This window comes from Cyprinodon variegatus, unplaced genomic scaffold (genome assembly GCF_000732505.1).
Source record: "Cyprinodon variegatus isolate N-32 unplaced genomic scaffold, C_variegatus-1.0 Scaffold134, whole genome shotgun sequence".
Lineage (NCBI taxonomy): Eukaryota > Metazoa > Chordata > Actinopteri > Cyprinodontiformes > Cyprinodontidae > Cyprinodon > Cyprinodon variegatus.
Genome location: NW_015150587.1, coordinates 13,195 through 35,832, shown reverse-complemented (window position 1 = coordinate 35,832; position 22,638 = coordinate 13,195). Strand labels below are relative to the sequence as shown.

At 37.7% G+C, this 22,638-nt stretch overlaps 1 protein-coding gene across 7 annotated transcripts in view; it reads right to left on the bottom strand.

Annotated features, from left to right (window-relative positions):
• The window catches only part of sema4d (sema domain, immunoglobulin domain (Ig), transmembrane domain (TM) and short cytoplasmic domain, (semaphorin) 4D), a 50,805-nt gene extending 34,859 nt beyond the window's left edge, over positions 1-15,946 (bottom strand). For 5 of the 7 annotated variants that reach the window (XM_015376406.1, XM_015376409.1, XM_015376410.1 and 2 more), the window contains exons 1-2: positions 15,816-15,946; positions 2,331-2,442 (exon numbers count right to left, since the gene is read on the bottom strand). In XM_015376406.1, the coding sequence (XP_015231892.1) occupies positions 2,331-2,368 (38 nt within the window). In that variant the 5' untranslated portion in view covers positions 2,369-2,442; positions 15,816-15,946. Of the gene's footprint in view, positions 1-2,330; positions 2,443-5,262; positions 5,585-15,815 lie in introns of those variants that run through there. The other 2 variants (XM_015376408.1, XM_015376405.1) reach the window with 1 other exon arrangement.
• Positions 15,947-22,638: the final 6,692 nt, after the last annotated feature.

The following is a 22,638-nucleotide window of genomic DNA, read 5'->3' as shown; positions in this document are numbered from 1 at the left end:
TCCAACGTGTTTATTTTCACTGATCCAGAAGAATATTCCTAGATTAATGAAAACCAACCACTATGTAAAGATGAGAAAGAAAGGTTACAATGTGGAAAAAACATGTAGGGTATGAATTTAAACTTGAAACTCTTAGACATCAGGTATGCAAGTTAATTTCGACTGTATCCCCGTGTTTTAGGGTAAAAGTGTCTTTGAACAACTGGGAAATTCTGGGAACTGTCCAAGTTGCAAAGTTTTAGTAAGAAATTCTAAATAACAGGATATAAATGTAACATAAGCAGATGTGATGTAAAATAAATCATGCAGGAGATATCAGCTTGGTTCCTTAAAATATAAACACAGATCAGTATAGAGGAATTATAGCCATGGCCCAAATATGCACTATAGATCCCTCAATCACATGCAAAGTCTTCTACAACCCTACAACTATTTGCAAATGAATATTATTATACTGGACAGTTAAATGTGATTAACACTATCCTGGTTGAACTTGTAAGTATGAATCATTGATACGGTAATAAAACAAAAAACAAGGTTTGTCGGAGATCATTACATTTGTTTAAATTGCCTACAGTTTCCTGTAAAGGTAAGTGAATCTTCATTAGAGCAAACAAAGAGTCTGCATGAAGTAGCATGAGATGGGGTAATGGCATTTGCTGTGAAATCTAAATAGCACATTTATAAGCTCCTCCTGCATGCTTATAAAAACATTATTTCTAATTAAATGAGCTGGACTAAGATCTTATATAAAACATTTGAAGATGTGCAGTCATGTGACAGAGACTGAACTTTAAAAGGAAATGTGATAAAATCATTACAAAAAGAGCAGTGAGCTTCTTAGACATCTCCACTAGTCAGATTAAATCTGGGAATGTACTTTTCTCAAGAAATGTCCACTGATTTCCTGCAAGGAGTAAATATTTGCTGATGACCAAGGCAGAAGGAGAAAGAAAGGAAGGCTGAGGGTCATGCGAGTGTGTGCTGAAGAGAGAATAAGTAGCCATATACTTCTGCCTTTGTACGAACCCTGAGTAGTTCCATGTTGAGGGGGGCTTTGTTCTCGATCTCTGTCGGGGGGCCACATCCTTCAACAATCCCCCCTCGCTTCACTTTAGCACAACATTTATCATTCTTCTCACTCAAACAATCTTTCTACATCATGGACAACCATCTAGCAGACAATAACAAACCCTCCCCAAGAGGCCCCGCCTTCTGGTTGCTTGGATACTTTTGAACCAGCGAGGAAACTTGTCAACATTGTTATATCTTACTTAAAAAGCATCAATGATCCCATCCTAAAGTTGTACTACATTTATGTTTATGGCATTTACTTTTCTGCATCAGTTTGTCAAGGACTGTTTTCTGCAAGATCTTTGAGGTATTCATCTCTAGTCTAATCTAGCACAACAGAGTATGAACATGCAATAAAACTATTAAAGCAACATAGCCTCCTAATTTGCTGAAATGTTCCATTCCGCTGGTAAAGATATAGAGTATTTTATGTTGACATAATTGGATGCTAGGGAAGCACCCTGCAGCTCATTTCATAGAAAGGCTGACTGACCAGACCCCCATTCCCTTTTCTTCCACTCTCAAAGGGGTGAACAGGTGCATTGGTGAAAAGTAAATAGAAGACAGACAGAGAAAGTGAACTCTACTAATGCCATTTAGTCTTACTTTGAAATAAACCTACGGTTTATATTGTGAAGGTAATTTTGTTTAACCCAAAAAAGAAGTCTTTGTTTTGCCTGGTTGCATCCAGCATCACTTCTTCCACTTATTGTCATTGCTGACGTCAGATTATTTTGCTTACTGCACTCCAATTCTTCTTGGTCTAAAGGTCAAAGTCAGGGAACGCTGGACTGAGACACAAAGAGACGAACCTTACAAAAGACACAAAAAAGAGAGAGATAGAAAGCAGAAAGAGATTTGATCCAAAAGGAAAAGACAAAGAGCGAGCCACAAAAAGGGAGAATGCAAAGAAGGTTTAGGAGGATGAGGTAAGAACGAAAAGCATCAAAAACCAGGAGCTGCGCTATTTTATCAGGGAAATAAAGAGTAGCTAAGCAGGGCGGCATACCAACACAGTGAACAGGAATGCAAATCAGCCCTGATGCAAATGTCATGTCTTCAGGGGCAACACAAGACTGTCTTTATATCAGCCCCCCATCTACCACAACAGCATACTTCTCTCTACTTGACATCAACAAGGGGAGATGAGGAGGAGAGGAACCACAGACTGCATCCTCCACCGGCTTCACACTCAAACAGGCATCCAGTGTTCAGAGGACATAAAACTCAAACACTCACTGGAAGAGTCAACTTACTTGTCGGTCATAGCATCGGTTAGCGAAAACTGATTCATCAAAACTTCCTTCGTCTATCTTCACACAGCTGGAAATGGGTGATTGAGGGGTTCAGCGACTAAGCAACCCGGATCTGTAAAACAGACATGATTTTTGATTAGTGAAATAATACATGCATTTAACAGCTTAGAATGATGAGCAACACAAAGACAATTGTGACACTAACATTATTTTTGATACACATTTAAAAGCAAGAGAGTCCCATAAAGGATTTGTTTGTCCTTAATCATTTTAAAATAAACATTGGCCAAAGCCGAGCCACAACCCAAAATGTCAATAAAGTGAGGCAACTAAATGCATCTATATTCAAAGAGGAAACAATTCTTGCAGCTTGAGGGGTTATTGGTTTTTATAATCAAACTACAGGTTTAGAGTAGCAACAGTCTGGATATTTTCCTGGTATTATACATCTTGGAATTAAAGGTGGAAATGTGCATTCAGGTCAGTTTGTCGCAATCAGAATAACACCGTCCAGTAAGTGTCTACATCCACGCCTTTAGAAAATCCTGGTGTGGTGTTTAAGACCCAATGTCAGGAGGAGAAAATTATTTTTAAAATAAGCTGCGTTTTCTACAGAGGTTTGCTGCAACAGAGAGTGAGACCTTAGCAGATAACAGAGGGGTTGATTAGACCAGAGCAAAGTGGCTGCATTTTGATCCATTTTATCTTTTAACTAATCTCTGCCACTGATCTGGAAAAGGCCAATGAAGTTTGTGTTAGCTGTCACTAAGATAAGGCGTTAAAGACTGATCAAAACATCGCCTCTAATCTTTGTGAAGCAGCTCTGTAATTAAACAGGGTGGCATCATGTCTGCTCTATGTATAAATATTTTATTATTATTACAAAAGGAAACTCCTTAATGCCAGAGTACATTAATGAGTTTCTTTCAGAATATTTAGCTTTATTTAGCTGTTCATCAACCAAGGGGACTGTAGAAGTAGTCATCGCAGTATTAATGTGTGCAATGTGGCCATCATACAGGCATGGAATAAATATTTGCTAGAAGATCATATTTCAAATTCAATGCATTCTTTCTGTGCATTGCAATAATATATTGGGCTAGTTAGATGCTACACTTAGAATTCTTGCATAATGATGGGGAGAAAAAGGAAGAAAAAAAAACTTAAAGAAAAATTGAATAAAAAAAAATTGCTGTCAAAGGAATTTATTTTTAATTTGTCTTTTATGGCAGGTACCAAAAATTTACAAAAAAAAAATATAGAAAAACAGTTAAGTTTTGTCATTCTCTCTCAGCAACTGCAGAATTGTTCATGTGGGGGGAAAAACAAATGCTGTGAGAAAACAAATGGAAGGAGAAGGTCATTGTCCGAATTTTAACTTTGCAGGCATGCATCGCTTCTTTCACAAATCAGCCTGGCAAAGCCTGGGATTGCTTTAAGGCTTTCTGGGGATACCGTCACCATAGTTACTGAAGCAACCCACCAGCCAGCCAGCTACCACAAACAGAGCCCACCAAGAAACTAATCAGCAAGCATAAAGACTTTTATTTCACCTCCATATGAGCTTTGCACTGCAGAGACTGAGAGTTTTATCGTCATCCAGCATCCATAACCACCAGTTATCAAGTTGTATTTCATATGTAACTGGCTGATTTGACCAATTTTGTGATCTTAGCCTGCTTTGTGGAGGTTGAGCAAACTCTAAACCTCCTATTAGATCTTCATCTTCTCTGCCTTTAAAAGATTACATTGATTTTATGGATAATACTTTGGATCGTGTTGACACAGCCTGACCAGCCAGATGAGGATTTAGGGACTTTAAGCAGATAAATGTCAAATGGAAATTCACAAAACAAGCCCAGATCAGACTTAGCAACCAGACAAGCGAAAGCAAGGTCCGGACCCCACCCAAAGCCAGACAGGTCCAGCAGCAGTAGTCAGTATCTGCATTCTGGGGTCATGAAAACAGCTTTCAGTTCACACCTACTATTCTGGACTAAAACTCTCACAGTTTAACAGCTTTTGTCAATGACTGTCCTTTCATCTGTCTATATTTTCAAGGCAGTATCAATATCAATAATTATTTCATCTATTAATTGCAATTAATTGAATATCAAATCTGACCATTCAGCTTCAGAATTGTAATCAATATGCATGATTCAAATGATTCTCAAAGCACATTACAATAAACTAATACAAGTACCTAGAAGCACACCAGATATAGTTTAACAAGATGCAGAAATTTATTTTAAACTTACAGAACTGTGGCAATCTATGCTGTATTATCCACCAATAATGAAACTGTTCTTCAAGCTGGCAAAAATAGAATGCTGCACGCAAGACAAAACTGAATGCAGCGCTCAATAGACTGCACCTGTGGTGCGAAGACTCTCAGTAAGAGGTTAAAAAATAAACTAGGTCCCGTTAACACCAACAGAGAAGTGGTTTCCCCCATACATGCAGCGGACATGGCGAGATGCTTGCAGCTCGCTTTTTGATGTATAGCGATGGCACTTTGTTCTACCTGCACCCAGCACTGGAGCATATTTAAAAACTAGGTTAAGAGCAGGAACCTGTGGCACTGAAGTTCATTATTCAGAATGAAAAAAAATGTAAAACGCAGAGCTATAACAGAGAAAAAAAATTTATTCAAATTTTTTTACATTACCTAAGAAACAAAAATGCTATAGCATACGTATTGCTGCATCATGAAAACCTAAAAGCTAACAACACTGAATTATTTACTTCTCATAGGAGATTTGGATAAAAATAGCATGCACCATGCTGCACAGACCCAACACTGCACAAAGCAAGCCTTAAGGACACTGCATCCATCCTTATTCTGTTCATAGAGAAAAAAAAGATGTCAGCACTGCCATCAGTCAGAACGTTTATCTCTGCTGACACGCCATGTGCTCCAAATGAATCTTACCATCTTGTCAGCAAAAACATCTTCAGGTCTGGGAAGAGAAACAGCTAAAGAGAAGCTCTTGGCTCGCCCAAAAACAAAAACAAAAAACATGAAAACACCTCTTCCTTCTCTTGTCACTGGTAACTCACTCCCAGGTTCTCCCCGCAACACCCCCTCCTCTTTATCCCCCTTCAGCATCTTAAATCCATAATGGTTGATATGGTTAAGAGACAGTTTATGCCTTCAAGATCCATCCTTTTTTAAGCACTGAGTGATATAAGCGAGGAGGCTTGCCGATCAGCGTGTCACTGCTAGGCATGGGAGAGCCACAGCGCTCGGATCATGCCTCTGGAAAGGCGCACAATTGCTGCGAACGGGGGAGGGGGAATTTGGGGGTGTCGGGATGAGAAGGAGGAGGGGGGAGGGGCTGAGGTTAGGGTCTTGTGTCTGAGGGAGTGTGGCCATTGTAGAAGGGACAGAGTGAAAGGGGACAGCAGGTTGGGGCAGTGCTTTCACTGGCTAAACCAGCTCTTTTCAAGGCACAAGGTATCCAAATTCGGTTTGCATCCCCAGGCAACAAGTCGGATATATATGCACATCCCCCATATGCAAATCCCACATGCAGCATCAGCAAAACAACTGAAAAAGAAAACACAGAATTTGTATATCCCCAACAGATCCCCCCCCTTTGCAAATCATCCGTACAATTATAACAGAAAAGTCCAACAGAAAAACCACCTACATCACGCTAGCTGTGATACTGACACACTCCAATGACAACAGAATGTACTGTATGTAGACCGAGTCTCCCCCTCTCTCCATTCCCTTCCAGCTCTCTGCCCTCAGCAACTCAACTCTGGAAACCTTTTCAAAACATTCATCTCAGCCGTCAGCGACTCTGCAGCAACAGATCTGAGAGCTAACTGCTTTCTAAGCAGAACCACTCAAAAGCCGTGCAGGTGTAATATGTTTGAGTTTTTAATAATAAAATCATTGATAGCAGCTTCCAACAAGTTGGACACAATTTTGGGTTAATGAAAAGCGTTTCGTTCTTCAACTTTTACTGTAGTCAGCTAGCTATCTAACTGTTCACTTCATTAGCAAGGCAAAACAGGGTGGTGGCGGGGTCATGCTGTGGGGTTACTTCAGTTCATAGGGTTTATACATGAATGAGTAACTCTTATTTAATGCTTTTTAATCCTCTTTTAATGCTCTTCAAAATAAGTTTAATGCCATCAACAAGTACCCATGACTCTTTAGATATGTGTATATATATATATATATATATATATATATATATATATATATATATATATATATATACATACATACATACATATATATATATATATATATATACTTACACAGGTACTGTAAAACGCAAATTAAAATGCACGATCACTGAAAGTCAAACTCCAAATCATGACATCAAATTTACAAGGGTGAAATGAGACATCTGATACTGGAATAAAAATATGGAGAAGTTTTGTTGTTGGTCGTCAATAAATGTGTTTATGTGTTCATTTGAAGGCAGATAGCTGATTTTCCAGAAAGAAATGCTAAGGAATGATCAGCTGGAAAAACAAAAATGGAAGAAAGCTAACATCTGGGAAAGGATGAAGAAGGGAGAGGTGAATTCTGAGAAAAACAATTGCAAAAACAATAATAGCACTTTGAAATGAGGAGCTAGGGCGTATGTGAGAGAGCAATATGCAGAGTATTATAGAGCATATTGGGAGATTAGAGGGGAAGGGCCAGCATGCAGAAGAAAAGAGAGCAATTGTAAATCAGCCAGGCTATGGTCTACAGCTACTGACCCTCTGTCTCATGGGTTAGCATTTGATTAAAAACAATAGCCATTTTTCATTTAAATAGATTAACAAATCAGCTTTAGTGGTTATAAAAACAAGAAATGTGATCGACCACAAATACAGTAGTGTAACACAGATAAGTCAAATGGTGAAATCCAACAAAGACGAGTCTATTTCACAGTTTTTCAAAGAGGCCAGCTAAAGAGGTTCTGAAAATGCTGAGTTTTTGCAGTTTCCACAAAACATAATCAAAGTTCTCTAATACAAAACTCAAAATAAAGTAAAACTGGGAACACTATACAGCAGAGTTAACAGCTTAGCGGACAAGGGTCTGGATCTGAACCCACCTGCTGGCTAATCTAGACCCAACCTGATTTCAAACATTTATAAATTACTGCATGTTGTCCCACGACAGTGTCTAACTTCACTTGCACCGTGTTTCCTGTTAATATGGTAAAGCCCTCTGGAGCGTTCGGCACCAGGCTACATGTAATACAAATCACCCAAATGAGCTGTGTCAGTCTGGGTTGCTGCTGCTTGCAAGTTTTAAACCCAGCAAGCAAACCTGTGGCACGCCGTGTGATTTGGAAAGAAGAAGAAGAGAATGAGAATAAGAAAGCAGAGAAAGTGTAGACTGCTGGGAGAACCGTGCTGAACTGGTGAAAGAAAAGTGAAATGGCGTGCTCAAATATGACCCTNTATACACACACAGCAAAATCCTTCGTCATCTTCACCGTGGACAGGCTGCAGCCATGTCCAGAGTTCCTCGTTTTCCCGCCACTTTGGTTCAAATTAGCATTTTTCCCCATTCTCTAGCCTTTTTTCCGCCTCAAGCTTCTTTTCTGAAGCATTTTAATGCAACGTTTTATTTCTTTTAATGCAAATTAAGGCCTTAGTTTAAAAAAAATAATAATTTAATGACTTTTAATTATTTTTAATGACCCGCAGAAACCCTGCTTCAGCAGGAATGACGACGATGATCAGATTTGATAGGATGCTGGAATTTATCCTACAGGATTATAAACACTATTAAAAATAATCAAACCTTCACATTTCCCAGTTCAATTACAAATGTGTAAATGTTCTCTGTTTGCTAAATACAAGAATACTGTGAAATTTCTTCAAATTCTTCAAACACACAATCCCCTTTTGAGCTTTGCTCACAAATCTACCATCTACGGTTTATTTATTTTTTTTCCCAAACAATGGGACATAAAATGGACCCTCCAGTGTTTACCTTCATGCACCTCCACTTAAAAGCACCACTAAATTGTGATGTAATTTAGCAGAGAGACCTCTGGAATGCATTATGGCCACTCAACAAAAAGTAAAGTGACTCCACATGCCACATGTCTGCTGCTGATATGCAGCCAGATGCTGTTGTCTTTGCCACTGTGAGATTACTCCAGCCTGAGGGTGCCGGGGTACAGTGGAAGGGAGTGGCAGACCATGTCTGTGGCTTTGAAATGGAGGTGGGGGGTTACCAAAAAAACGCCTCCGATCTACAGTAGCACGCTTTCCACATCAAAGCTGGCATGCACTGACCTTTACTACCTACAGGACCACGACTACCTATTTTATTTAAACCAAGATATAAAAGGTGAATTCATTACTGTGCATATCAGTGCTTTTATCTCTCAGTCTTTATTCTGTAAAGCTACATAAAAAAGAAACATTAAAAGACTTATCTACCAGGAGTAAATCTGCGTCACAGATGGCGGCTTTTACGTAAACGGCCATAACAGTAGCTAAGGTAATTTGCAGCTAATTCCCTCATTTGAAAGACTGGAGAACAACTAAGAAAGGAAAGCATGGAGCATGCATCAATAGTGGTCACCATCAAACCCATTAAGAGTTCAAAAATCCCTCAGAGCTCGCATGCAAGGAGCCATGACATCTCCACACCAAAGGCCTTTTAGATTGGTAAATTGCATTTGGAGCCTAAACGTGGTTCGTGCTTTCAGCCTGAGCTGGATGTCTTCCAGTAAGAGCAGATTTTAATGCAACCAGTTAGTAAAAGAGTTCAAATCTGACAAACAACCAGAGTTTGGCCTCAGATCTAAAGTAAACATCAAGCAACACACGGAAAAAGCTATTTTCATAGCAAGTTCAGATTGAAAACAAAAGCCCTCAGTGAGACGTCGAAATCCCTAAACTATTCATTTCAGATTGATTACTGATTAAAAAGAAAATGTGTTTTTCTTATGCAAAGATTTTTGGCATTTAAGAATTAAAAAAAAAAAAAAAAAAAAGGTCATGTGAAAGTTAAGACAACTTCAGTTACACAGAGCCCTTTCTGTACACAAGATAAAGATCAGAGAAAGTAAAACATAAAAAAATGAACTGTTTACAACTTTAAACGATTATGATCTGCTTAAACAGCAAACTCCACACGCAGCCGATTAGCATGGGAGTAAAAATCTGAAACCTGCCAAAACAGCAAGTAGCTTACAACACAAACTGTAGCCTGAGGGGGGAGTTTGAGTGACAGACGGACAGAAACGCCTGAACCGCTCAGCGGCATGCAGCCCAGGGTTTAATGATTTGTCTGCTGCTGGTGAATGATCACAGCAATATCCTGCTCTGGCTGGCTCTCCGATCCTGCCCCCTCCCATCTTAGGATCCGCCTGACATGACTCTGGCTGGTTTGAGAGCCAGCCGGCCCGTCAAATTGACAAGATCTGGGTTGCTGCCCCTACGTTCGATGTGACCCAGCTGAGGACCTGTGGAATCAGGACTGATGAGGCAGAAGAATTAATTATTGAGCCCAAAAGAGAGGGGCATGTTCCTGCCGATGCATTCTGGTGAGACCCTGAGTGAAGATGACAGCTAGGCGGGGCGGCGAACGTCACCAACAACAAACCAGTGGGAACAGAGAAGAAAACAACCGTCCTATTTAAGAAAAAAATAATATATCTGCCATGTTTAAAGGTTCCCAAGTGCTCAATAAATGTAAAGCAAACCACCGCAGGAGATGTTTTATAGCTTTAATCCTTCAAAACATTTTAGGAGCTTTTCAGAAAGTAGTGCATGCATGCAAACAGATAATCAGGTATAAATCTGCACATTGATAAAACAGGCAGAGTGGCTTTCCCCTCTTGGTTTACACTATTTTCACACACAGCACTTCCAAAAATATAATGTGAGATATACTAAACTATTTTTGCAGTTTATTAAAGGCAAAAGAAATCATTAATCTAACCTTGATAAATTCAAAAGATGGGGATGTATAGTTAAAACTTTTTCCCATTTCTGATATGTTGTTGATACTGCCGCTTTGAATATTGATATCAGCAGGAATCTTACACAAGATTAAACCTTATTTTGCAGTGTGGCTTATTAAAAAAAAGGCACAATCAAGTGATAATTCTCAATTAGTCATCTGCAATGCAATTAACCAATGGGTTACATAAACTTCAAACAGAAGCAGAGCGTTTCTATCAGCTTGCTTATACCTGAGATTCTAAGCAATATATGCTCATTTCACCTCTGGTGAGGAAGTAAATGCTCTCCTTTTTACTTGGTAAAATGTGATCAATATATATATTTTTTTTTTATTCAACTTCTCCGGATCGTAATGTCTATAAATTCTTTAAAAGAATCAATCCAACGAGAGGAAGGCCAACTAATCTGGGTGGGTTAAATGCAGAGGTAAATTTCTCCAATGTGAGATCAATAAAGTACAATTATTTATTATTCTATTTAGGATGAAAAATTGGCACAAACAGCAATTATACAGATTATATAAATAGAATTCCAAAAAATAAAATAAACAATACAGCATTCATACCAACAGACAAAAGCTCTCTGACTCTAATTTCCCCGTATAAAGCTGCTCCCCAAACCAATCAGGTTAAGTACAGTAAACCTATTAACATAGATGCATTTAAATAGCAATGAAGATAAAGCAACACACAAATAATCGTTTTTAGTCACAATTCAAAATAAGCAAAAATTTTTAAGAATACAACAATATCAGAAATGGGGGTTGTGGTGACAATTCGTTTTGGCGATATATGGTGATTTGTGGCTTATTCGATTTTAAAAACAAAACATTTTCTCTAAAACAATGAGGGGAAATGGGCTACCTCTGCACCGCCGCTGTGGTATATAGCACCATAAAGTCCTTTTGCTGTGAGGCACAGTGCTATATCTGTAGTTGAGGCAGTACCAGCGGAAGACGTGGACTGATTACAACCCAAAAAAGCATGGATACCAAAATAACTAAATGATCAGTATCTTCTGATGAACACATTCAGAACTTGCAGTTTTATCTATACATGTCACTTTGAAAATATCGTAATATATAGTGAAATTGTAATATCGTGAGAATATCGTATTTTGACCCAAGAATTGTGACATGTATCGTATCGCAACACCCATGCCGATTCTCCCCCCTAATCAGAAGTACAAATTGTTTGTGAGTGAATGAATACAGCTTTCCTAAAGATCTGTAGCGAGGTCATAGATCTGACAGAAACAGGTAATTTGTTCCAATCTGATGGTGCTTTAAATTGAAAAGCTCAATGACAAAATGTATTATTGACTTTGGGAAAGCAGGTACAGATGTTTGGTATGCCTCAGATTATATATGACAATAACATTTCAAAACAAACTAAAGCCAATGAAAATGTCTTTGATTTTAATACTAACCAGTTTAGTGAGGTGTACATCTGACAGTGATGGGTTCTGTAAGGACATCTCAGTACAAATCTACAGAGACTGTGATAAATCATTTTAAGGGGGTTGAGATTAGGGGCGCAACTAATGAATATTTTGCAAATCAATTAAGCTGTTGATTATCTTTTTAAATGAATCAAATAATAATTGGATAGCTTTCACGGGTTCACAGAAGAAGACTTTTTACTAAATTAAACAATGTAAAACTAAAACTTATCCACTTGAGCACTTCTGGACAGAGCATATTGACAGATGAATTTTTTTTTTAATCGTAATTGCGAAATCTTCACATTTTTAAATTCTTCTTCTATTATTTTGGTATAATTGGTGCTCAAGGTGGGTCGCTCTATCAGCTGTAGGTACGCCTCTATTCTCCAGTTAATGATTAATAGATTACTAAATTAGTTGACGATTATTTCAATAACCAATTGATCAAGATTAAATATGATTGTTTCAGGCTTGTGTTGTGTTCTGATAGACCCTATCAGCATCAGTAACGATCATTTTCCTAGTGAACAGGGTAAAGCAGTTAATAGAGGACTAAAGTAATCTCAAACATTTGGATATCTTCTTTGTGATTGAATATAGAGTATATGTGATCTAAAAGGCTACATTCACACTGCAGGCCTTGATGCTCAATTCCGATTTTTTTCAGGAAATCCTATTTTTTTGCGTTGCTGTTCACATTTCCAAATATATGACTTCTATGTGATCCCTTCTGTGAACTGCAGTCATATATGGCAAGTGTCCCCAATGCGCAGTAGAGGACGCAATGACTTTACAGGCCAGCGTGCTTTGTGTTTACGGAAGTAAACATGGATGGTAGTGCCAGAGCGCATCTAGCGATCTTTCCCAACCATAAAGACACAATCTTTTCAAGATGGTTAGACATAAATACTGCTCTCTGCATCATCGTCCACAACGGTTGTAGCAAGACCTAGAATAGTGACCTTTGTCAGGTATTAATGGCGTTCAGGTCGGATAAATGCGACCTGGCTGTTCAGACACAGGTCGCATTTAAAAAGATCTGATTAGTATCGGATTCAGGGCCACATAGCCAAGTGGCCTGGGTCGCATTGGAAAAAATCGGATCCGTTTGTTCAGACCGTCATTAAAAGATTAGATCCATGTCGCATATGGGCCAAAAAATCAGATTTGGGTCACTTCAGGCTGCAGTGCGAACCTAGCCTAAATGTCAAGAGTCAAGGTGAAGACCAAGATAATTATACTTATCATCTCCAGCTATTGGCGAATCATCAAAAAAAGTAATAAAAAACTCATCTGGTTGATTGCTGTGGCCTAAGTTAAATAACAAGCAGTAAGACCTTTTCTTATTAAGTAAGAGTTTGTTATGGATGAACCACTTTTGAAGCTGGACAATTTTAAAACCTCCCAGCCACAGGTAGGTGTGGTGGTGGGAGTTTGATGGTCTGGGATTGCTTTGTTTCATTAGCATCTGGACAAACTGCCCTAATTCAAGCAGAGAGCAGCTGGGGTTTTGCTGTGGGACTATAATACAATGCAAAACTACAAGTATCACTCTGAATGGCTAAATCCACAGAGAGACGGTTTCAACATGGACTAGTTAAAGTACAGTACAAGCATATCTAGTGAGACACTAACAAGACCTTAAAAAGCTGCTCATGCTTCAAAAGCCTCTAATGCGGCTGAATTATTACAACCCAGCATATCAGTAACTCCACCGCTTTGTTTGGACTCTCAGGAAAGCTTTTTGATCCATAGGAATAGTGGGACAGAAACCTTACACCTTGATTCTGGTAGCCAATTAACACCTGCAGACATCTTACTTGATTACATAGACATAAATCAGACAAAAAAAAACTATTTACAGTGAGAAATGTTTTCAACTCTACAAGAGAAGGTTGGCATTAAAAAAAAAACTGCTTAAGTTTAGAGTTCATCGTAAGTTGACTTTGAGAGGAATATGTTACTGCGCACAGACTGATCCGACAAAGCATGTCATAAAGAGAAATTCTCACTTAAACAGGCAGCAGAGAAAACCATGAGAGATGAGTCAATCAAATGAATGGACCAGAAATATAAAAAATAAATAAACGCGATCTTTTAATTATGAAATCAAATTAAAATCAAAAGACTAGCAACATAAAAAAATGCATGTATATCTAAAGAAATAAATTTACCTATTCCATTTTAACTAAGAACTTCCATCATTTTCAGCCCACTGACAGATCAACCACAGAAGTACTTTATTGCACTTGTTTGGGGATAAATGTCTTAAATCTTAAATAAATCTGAAATTATTTAAATCTACCTTTAATCCGATGAAAGGAAAAATATGCTTTGAATTATTTGTCATCATCCCAGGAAAAATAAATAAATAAATTGGCCATTATCTAAATCACAGGATTAGATCTCAAAATAAACCACAAATCCTTATCAACCAGATAAAAAAAAGCCAGATCCTGAGTGAAGTGTGTCAACATGAAGCATGGGGGGTTCTAGACAGGGGACAGTGCCCTTGTACAACTGGTCCTAGCCCATTTTATAGCCCCTGTATTAAAGACAAAACAATAAATAAATTCAAGATAAATAACTTATAATTAAACTCGTACAGAGACCACAAATATTAGGTGCATTAGAACAAATTCCTTCACTTAAAAAGTGCTCTGCAGAGCAAAAAAATGGCTCTTTCTTCGCTTGATATTTCAGACAATGAACTAGTGCGCTCGTTTTTGTTACATTCCTTTTTCGGTGCAATCATGAATAAAAACATTGCCCCCCTTGCTAAATCTGATCTAGAACCACCCCTGACAAGAAGTCTCTAAATTGTACATCCCTAAATGGAAAAACTGAAGTGAAACACATGTTCTAGAACTGCTATGACAGTTTTAGTTTCATTAAGGTGTCAAACAGAGAAAAGAAGATAGGCATGTGGTTTTAAACAGCAACTACCACTGCAAAACTGCCACAGGATGCCACTTGATGCCAAAGTTTGTTTGTTTATATATATATATATATATATATAGATAGTTAATAATATATTATAATAATATGTTAACTGGAGTATATAGACTGTAAAACATGCCTTTAGCTGACAGAGCGACTCACTTAGATAGATCGTTTATCATATCAAAAGTGTAAAAAAATACAACTTTGCATTTAAGATTGAAGGAAAAAATTTACGACAGATTAATCGATTTGCAAAATAATCATTAGTTGCAGCCCTAATATACATATAAATAGCCTACTTTTAATTTGTTTTAAATTATACATACAAATGTAGGTATATTGCATGTTGTACATTGTTAGGAACCAGTTGTCAGGGAAACAAGATTTCCATAGGTTCTTAGGTCCACACTGAAACTGGGGGAATACACATGCTATATTGGCTATGTATGTAAAACAAAGGGTTTGTTACATATTTGCAATAATGGGCATCAAGGGGTTAAAGCAGCTCTTTAAAAAAAAAAAAAAACACTCAGAATAGCGAACAGAGCAGGTGAGATGTTTCAAAATACACAAAAAAATACTCCAGCTGCACAGCTTCAAAACTCTAAATAAACAAACAGAGACGCAAAAATGAGTTTGCATGAATTTCTCTGCAGAATGTGAGACTGCAAATAAACTGTGGTAATGCTGCCGCTGTCACAGTAAATAGGCTTTTGTTATTGCAATGAAAGAGCACCCTTGATTTATGCATGCCAAGGGTAGGAGCCTCTGACTGACCCCTGGCTGGCACAGTGGCATTGTAAAGGTGGAGACGTTTAATGTTTAAATGGAGATTTTATTACGACCTTAAGGGGACTTAGTTTCACTTAAAAAATTTAAATAAAAAAAGTCCGCTAAAATCCATTTTTCCTCTCAACAAATTAGTGGTGAAACTTTACTAAAAAAAATAAAATAAATAAAGAGTAGTTAAAGTAAAGAGGGACTTTTCTCTATCTAAGAGGCGACGGAAGTTTAGAGTAGAGTTTAACAAGTGCAGCTGAGGAGTCCGCGGCTCCTGCTTTCTCAAACCAACTTCTGCGCTGCTTTCAGCGCAAAAACTACAACTACCTTAAATTAAACTTCTCCACTAAGTTGGAGACAAACGGTACTCACTGCGTGGGAGCCTCCCTCTGTTTTTTTCCACAGGTGAGGACAAAGCGTGTGCAGCAACTTGGGAAAAGTAAAAGTTAGTCTCGTCTGTGTCTCTCAGTTGAGCAGCATGGCGGGCGGCGGCTCGGCTGGGGCCACAGACTGAATTCAAAGCTCTCCGGGCTGAGATAGCAACAGGCGGGGAGGGGGCCCGGAGGAGGCGGTGCTACGAGGCTGGGAAACAAACAGAGAAACTTCACAGATACACATCCCTCCTGCACTATTCACACAAAGTATAGACGTTTTGATATGAAACATTGCTTTCAACTGGAAAAAAACAAAAAACTTTTTTTTTTTTATTTTTTTTTTTTTAACCCAGACTCTTTCATAAATTCAGTGGGGGTCATCTTTGCAATCGTTTTTCAAAGAACAAATATAACTTAAAGCAGGGGTCTTCAACGTCTTCCAGGCCAAAGACCCCCAAACTGATGGCAAGAAGGAGCGGGAACCCCATAATTATATATATATTGTATGAAATTGTGTTATATTAAACTGGTCCTATAGTCACTCTATTATAGATGGAGTAATGTAACAAAAGTAATTTCGCCCTTGGATTATTACAGTGTTTCTGATTCCTGGTTAATGGGACAGGTGTTGTGAATGAAACGGTGCCCAGCTTGAAAGAGCTCGTGTGTGTTGTTGAATGTGTGCATTGATGACTGAAAGACATCTTCTGCCTCCATTTATCTGTTTACTACAGTGTGTTGAATTCATGTTCATGTGTATTTAAAGACTTTTCAATTAGTGGAAAAAGATGGATGGGGGGATGTAAAAAAAAGTCTAATCAACCAGAGCTTTCGCAAACCCCCATGCACCCCCTGTTGAAGACCTCTGACTTAAGGGGTGCTGGTACCTATCTCCAGCTATCTACGGGCGAGAGGTGGGGTGCACCTTGGACAGGTCGCCAGTTGCAGGGCAACAAAGAGACAAACAACCATTCTAACACTCATACCTAAGGAGAATTTAGAGAAGCCAATTAACCTGTCAGTCATGTTTTTGGACCTGGAGTACCTGGAGAGAACCCACCCATCCTCAGGGAGAACATGCAAACTCTATGCAGAAAAAGACCCCAGGCCGGGAATCGAACCTGGATCCTTCTTGCTGCAAGGCAGGAGCGCTACACACTGCATTTTGAAAACTCTTTATTTCTTCATTTATTGTGTGCACCACTGCCAAACGTGTGTTTGTGGTGTTCTTAACAGTATATACAACAACTATGACATTACTACTGAATAGTTGTCAGAGTTCAAAGCGAACTGACTCATGCTGCCTCCAGAATGTGAAAGAAATAAGGGCTGAGGAGAAAAATTAGATTATACCGAAAGACACAGATACACAAACATGATAAAAACAAGTAACTAGAATACCAGAGAATGAATTAATAATAATAATATTAAGCTGGGAGTTTTTCAAGAGTTTTAGATTGTTACACATATAATAAATACAGTTTCACATGTTTGGGTTTGTCCATACATTTTACCAGTGAGACGGTCAAAGTGCCGCAGGCGAATAGTTTTGCGTAAATCCACACCTATAAAAACACATAGGCTGGTAGGTTTGCAAATATTTAGCAGTTGATGAGAAGGCTCTTTCATTTAACCTCAATAAAAGACAATAATTTGCATGCAGTTTATTTAAAATAAAATTTATATTCATCATTAAACCATAATGAAGGGTTAAGGTATCTCCAAGCTTATAATGCACAACTAATATTACCAGAGCAAGGATTCCAACACAGGAACCTTCTTGTTTCAGGACAACAGTGTTAACATCTTTGCCACCATTAAGTCCTTGATGACAAGGAACAAACCAAAACAACTCTTAATGATTTTCTGTTATTAGATATTATATAATTTATGTCATACAACTCAGTTTTCTTACATAGAAAATGTCTTAATTAGAAAATGCGATTGCACATTTTGAGTACAAACAGATGCATAGTTAATTTGTCCCTTGCTAGGTTGCTTTTTTCTTTTTCACCTGAAAAAGGGTATTAATAAAAAAAAAAGTGTATGTGGGAAGTGGTGAAATTTGTATTTCCTTGAGAAACATGTCACACCAGAACATCCTGCTTATCAAACAGCTGTTATCAAACTTCAAAGGACGGTCAATGGAGCAACAGTTTCTATGTGCTGCTAGAGGAACTCTTTGGTAGGGATCCCTGGTCTTACACATGAGTGTCTTAAATGTTTGTTTAAAGAGAAGGAAGTGGTCTGATGGCTATTTTTGAAAAACACAAAAAAAGCCAACAAAAAGAATAGGTGTTGTCCAGTTCTTCCTTTCAAGCAAGCTGCAGTAAAACTTGTATTTGTCTTCCCAAGTGGTTTCACAACTATTCACACCTTGAAATATGGAACTGAAACACATCAGTCTCATTAACAAACAAGAAACAACGACCCCAGCATCAAACAGGAACGACAGGTGGGCTGGTGACTTGTCAGGTCCTATCATATGCTGACCAATCCAGTAAATATTAAGGCTAGAATCACATTGGCCTCTCCCTCTCTAGATGCAGTACAGTTATAAATGTTGAACATCATCCATTGCAAAGACTTCCATGATGATGCTACCCTAAAATATATAAATATATGTGTAAATAATTTCTAATATTAGGCTTTATCTTTTAATTTGTTAGTTTTCTAATAGGTGTCGAACTGATAGGTGTAATTTCATCAGTAGTTTTCTGTAGATTTCATTCTTGATCTCAATGGGGTTGCTGAGGAAAGTAGATACGAGGGGGTAAATGTTTTTAACCTGATTTTTTTTTTTTCCTCAAATGACCAGTGCATTTTCTTTAGCACATTTGCTGTAGCAAACTGGATCTTCCATGGCTCCCTTTCAATAATAGCTCTCTTTTTGCCTCTTTCAAAAAAGTCTAGCCTGCCAGCAGATTCTCCCACCTGAGCTGTGGATCTGAATAATAACATCAAATGTTATAATATGAAAGCTTAAAAAGGTTTAAGGGAAGTTCAACTTTTGCATCTGGAGTATGTGTGTGTGTTTTGTTTTTTTCTCCATCCATTTCTTTTTAATTTGCATGAAGGTTTTCCATCTGTGCTGAGGGCCAAAGCTGCTTGCTGGGTGTATAATCACTTACCTTTAACTGTTGGCACTCTTTAGGTATTGGGTTGAAAGGGTTACAGTCCAAGGTCAAAGGTTACAAAACGTTTTCCTAAAGGAGAACTGAGTCAAAACATAGAGTAGAGAAAAACAGACGGACTCTTGTCTCCCACTGCAGGGCATCGAAGGAGGAGGGAGAGGGGGGTTATCCACAGCACTGTGAGAGCAGTACAATACAATCTTTGAGTAAAAGTCAGATTACCACTGCTAGAGGACACAGCAGTATCATAGTCTACCTCTAAGGTTCCTTTGTGGGGTCCCTGGTCAACCTCTCCAGTCTGAGCTGCAATACGCTTCTACTGCTCAAAAGATCCAACAAATAAATATTAGGCAGTTCTCTGAAATATGTTAATGTTACCAGACGTCAACAGCTGAGGGTTTTTAAATTGTTTAGTTACAGAAAAGCTCTTGATGATTTGAGAGCAGAGACTTAAAGGCCAGCTGCAGTTAAAAAGGGGACGGCAAGTGCTGCCTGAAATGAATACTAAAAGCAGCTGGGTTTTATCTTCACTGACCCTGTGACATGTGCTGGGAAGAGAAAACAGGCAACTTGGGAATTTGTGCTGAAACCTTAATGAAACATTCGTAATCCGACGATTTGTCGCTTAAATGCTCAAAATTGAGTTTCTCTGTAGATCTTTATTGCGTATTTTTGCTTCCGTGTCTGTTAATCCACAGTGAAACTATTTCAACTTATGAACAGCAGCAGACACAAAGACATAAAGATAAAGCAGAGCATTAACCTCATTTAAATGCTGCATTAGATAAGAATGTCAAATGACTTCACCTTTAGTGGGAGGTTCAGGGAGTGTCAGCAACATTCAGGCGCACAATGGATTTGGAAAGTAATGCAGTAAGGTGTGGATTTCCTGTCTAGGTATATCATCTTCATGCCTGAGCTCTTCAGACACATCTAGCTGGATATATTTAGATTCCCTGGTGGGTGTATCCATGCTGCAAGGCAGACCACAATTATTCACAACACTGAAAGACAGCCAGAGCTGGTCCGCGATCAGTCAAGAGAAGCCTGCATGTGTGTCAACCGGTGTGGAGCAGGATTTACACCACAGGGGTCATAGGTTGAGTTGTTGCTGGCCGCTTGGAGAAATCCATAAATGGTAACTTCAGTTCTTAAGTAAAAAAATATATATATATCATATCCAACTTAAAGTAGTTAGCAAACTTCAACTAATTGCATAAGCAACAACTATGGACTTATGGTTTAAAACAAATAGAAACTACTACAAGTGTACAGATAACATTATTTTGATAAGATACAAACTGTCTTAAAAATAAAACTATGACAAAAAAAGATGTACTTAAGTGTTGGTTGATTGATTGATTCATTGACTTAAATGATCTCACAGTGGAGAAATGTAATTGTCATATTGCATGCGCTGGGTATTAAATAAAACAAACAGGTTATTGCACAGTATATTAAAATTGTGATTGCAAATTACTTATTGCACATGTTATTGCAGTTATAGTTCTGCATTGTAAAGTCTGGTGGCAGCAGGGATGAATGATCTGTGGTAGTGCTTCTTTCCAGTGTTCTGGGCAGATTTGACTATGGAGAGAATTATCAAAGGCATATTCATGTGTTAATTATCTATCTTAGTCTAATGCATTGCTTATGCTGTACTATTCAGCATTGAACTATGTAAAGTAAACCCTTTGTGACTTATTTGTGCAATGCTGCCAAAATCATACCAGTCCAATAAAAAATATTCAGCAATGTTATTAACATTTATTGTTGTTTAACAGAACTTTAACAGATAGCTTGTGTTTTTTTTTTTTTTTTTGCCTTATAAAATTAATCTAAACGCATTGCAATCTAGCTAGAATCAAATTTGAATGCATACATTTGAAATTAATTATTCCTCTCTATCTGGATTCTATGACACTGACCAAGTAATATTAAGTACTTATGTCTTACTAAATAAATCGAGACAATATTTTGGTATTAATTGATTATTGAATAACAGAGTTTCATAAGCATATGCAGCCTTTTACCAATTTACAGTAAGCAAAACTAATAACTTTATACAATATTGCCTACATATAAGCATTATTGGCCCAGTAACCTAATTTCATTCTTGTATAGTTATAGTATTATTCAGTTGCCTATTGGAAATGATTATACTGTTAGCTTGTAATAATTTTTGGTTTCCTTTTACCCTTCTAATGGGTTATCAGGTCTATTGATTAATATTTTTTATAAATGGAAAATCTGTGCATTAATCCAGACTGTATAACATAAAAGTGACAAAACAGCCCCATCTAGTGGCTGAAATTTAGCAAACACAATCCATTGAAGGTGGGTTTTTTTTCCTGCACTCATCTTTCTTTTTGTGGATGTAGGACTAGTTTACTATAAAATCCAGCTCTGAATACATTGCAGTCTTCTTGTACACATTCAGGGCATTGTATTTGATTTGAGGAAACTGCGAGAAAAGCAGACATTAATCCACTCATTTGGTTGAAACATCACTATGTAAACACACTATATTATAAATCTTCCCAACACATAATAAAGCTTTTCTTTCAAAGACCCTCCCCACCTGAGGGTTGCATGAACACAGATACTGGCTTCTCTGTGATAGCGTGGCCTCAGGGGATGATCATGTTCAAACTGTACTGACATAAGGTTTTAGAAAAACTGATCTGGATTGATATGAACATTTCCTACATCTCATCTATGTACCTATTCTGAGGAAAATAAGGAATTCACTAATCTTATTAACTGTTTGCAATAAAAGCGAATTACTACAGGTGGAAGGTACAAAACATTAAAGCAAGCAAACACAAAAAGTTGTGTATTAAACATTATAAAAAATGAACACAATCATATTTTTACACAGCAATCTAAACATCAGTAATATTCATTTAAGAATTTGATTAAATGAGGTTGTCAGTTATCACAATATTTTTGGGATAATTGTTTAAAATGACATAATCTTCATCAGTTTTTTTGCAGTCTTCTTAGGTAATTGTATGACTGTTACTGCATACCAAAGCAAACATAGCCCCATAATCACAAGTACGGCTCTTGAAGCCTTTTAACACCATTTATCCTAATTTATACTCTAAAATTCTAGATTTGTGCTGCTTAAGGTGGCTGCATGTTGGTGTAGATCTGCTAGCTTGACTCTGATATTTCTGATATTCATTTTTAAGAGAACTTGAATCTTTCCATTTTTGGATTAGTGTTATGTTTCCTGATATTTTTCACCTCTGTTTATTAATGCTGTGAAACTGGAAGGATTTTTCACTTTTTTGTCCTTTTTGGATACTTGTTTTGATGCATAACCACAGCAACCATAGCAAGTTGATTTTTACACCCGGGAGAAGCTCTTTAACATCTCTAAAGCTGAAGTAATACTTCAACTTTCTGTGAAAGTAGCAGCTGTGTTAAAAAGGAGCCACTGGGGTAATTTATCATGGCAATAAGATAAATGCCCACCGCTAGTTAATAGAGGGGTTGGTCGATTTTATAATTTTATGGTGGATACAGAGAGGCACATAGATATCACATTGATTTATATGATTGACATCTATACAGTAATCATTCCATTAAAGATAGAGAAAAATCAGCTGCAAGTAAAATAAATTGCATTTGAAAAAGTAATGATAAATAAAAAATATTCAGCAATGTTATTAACATTTA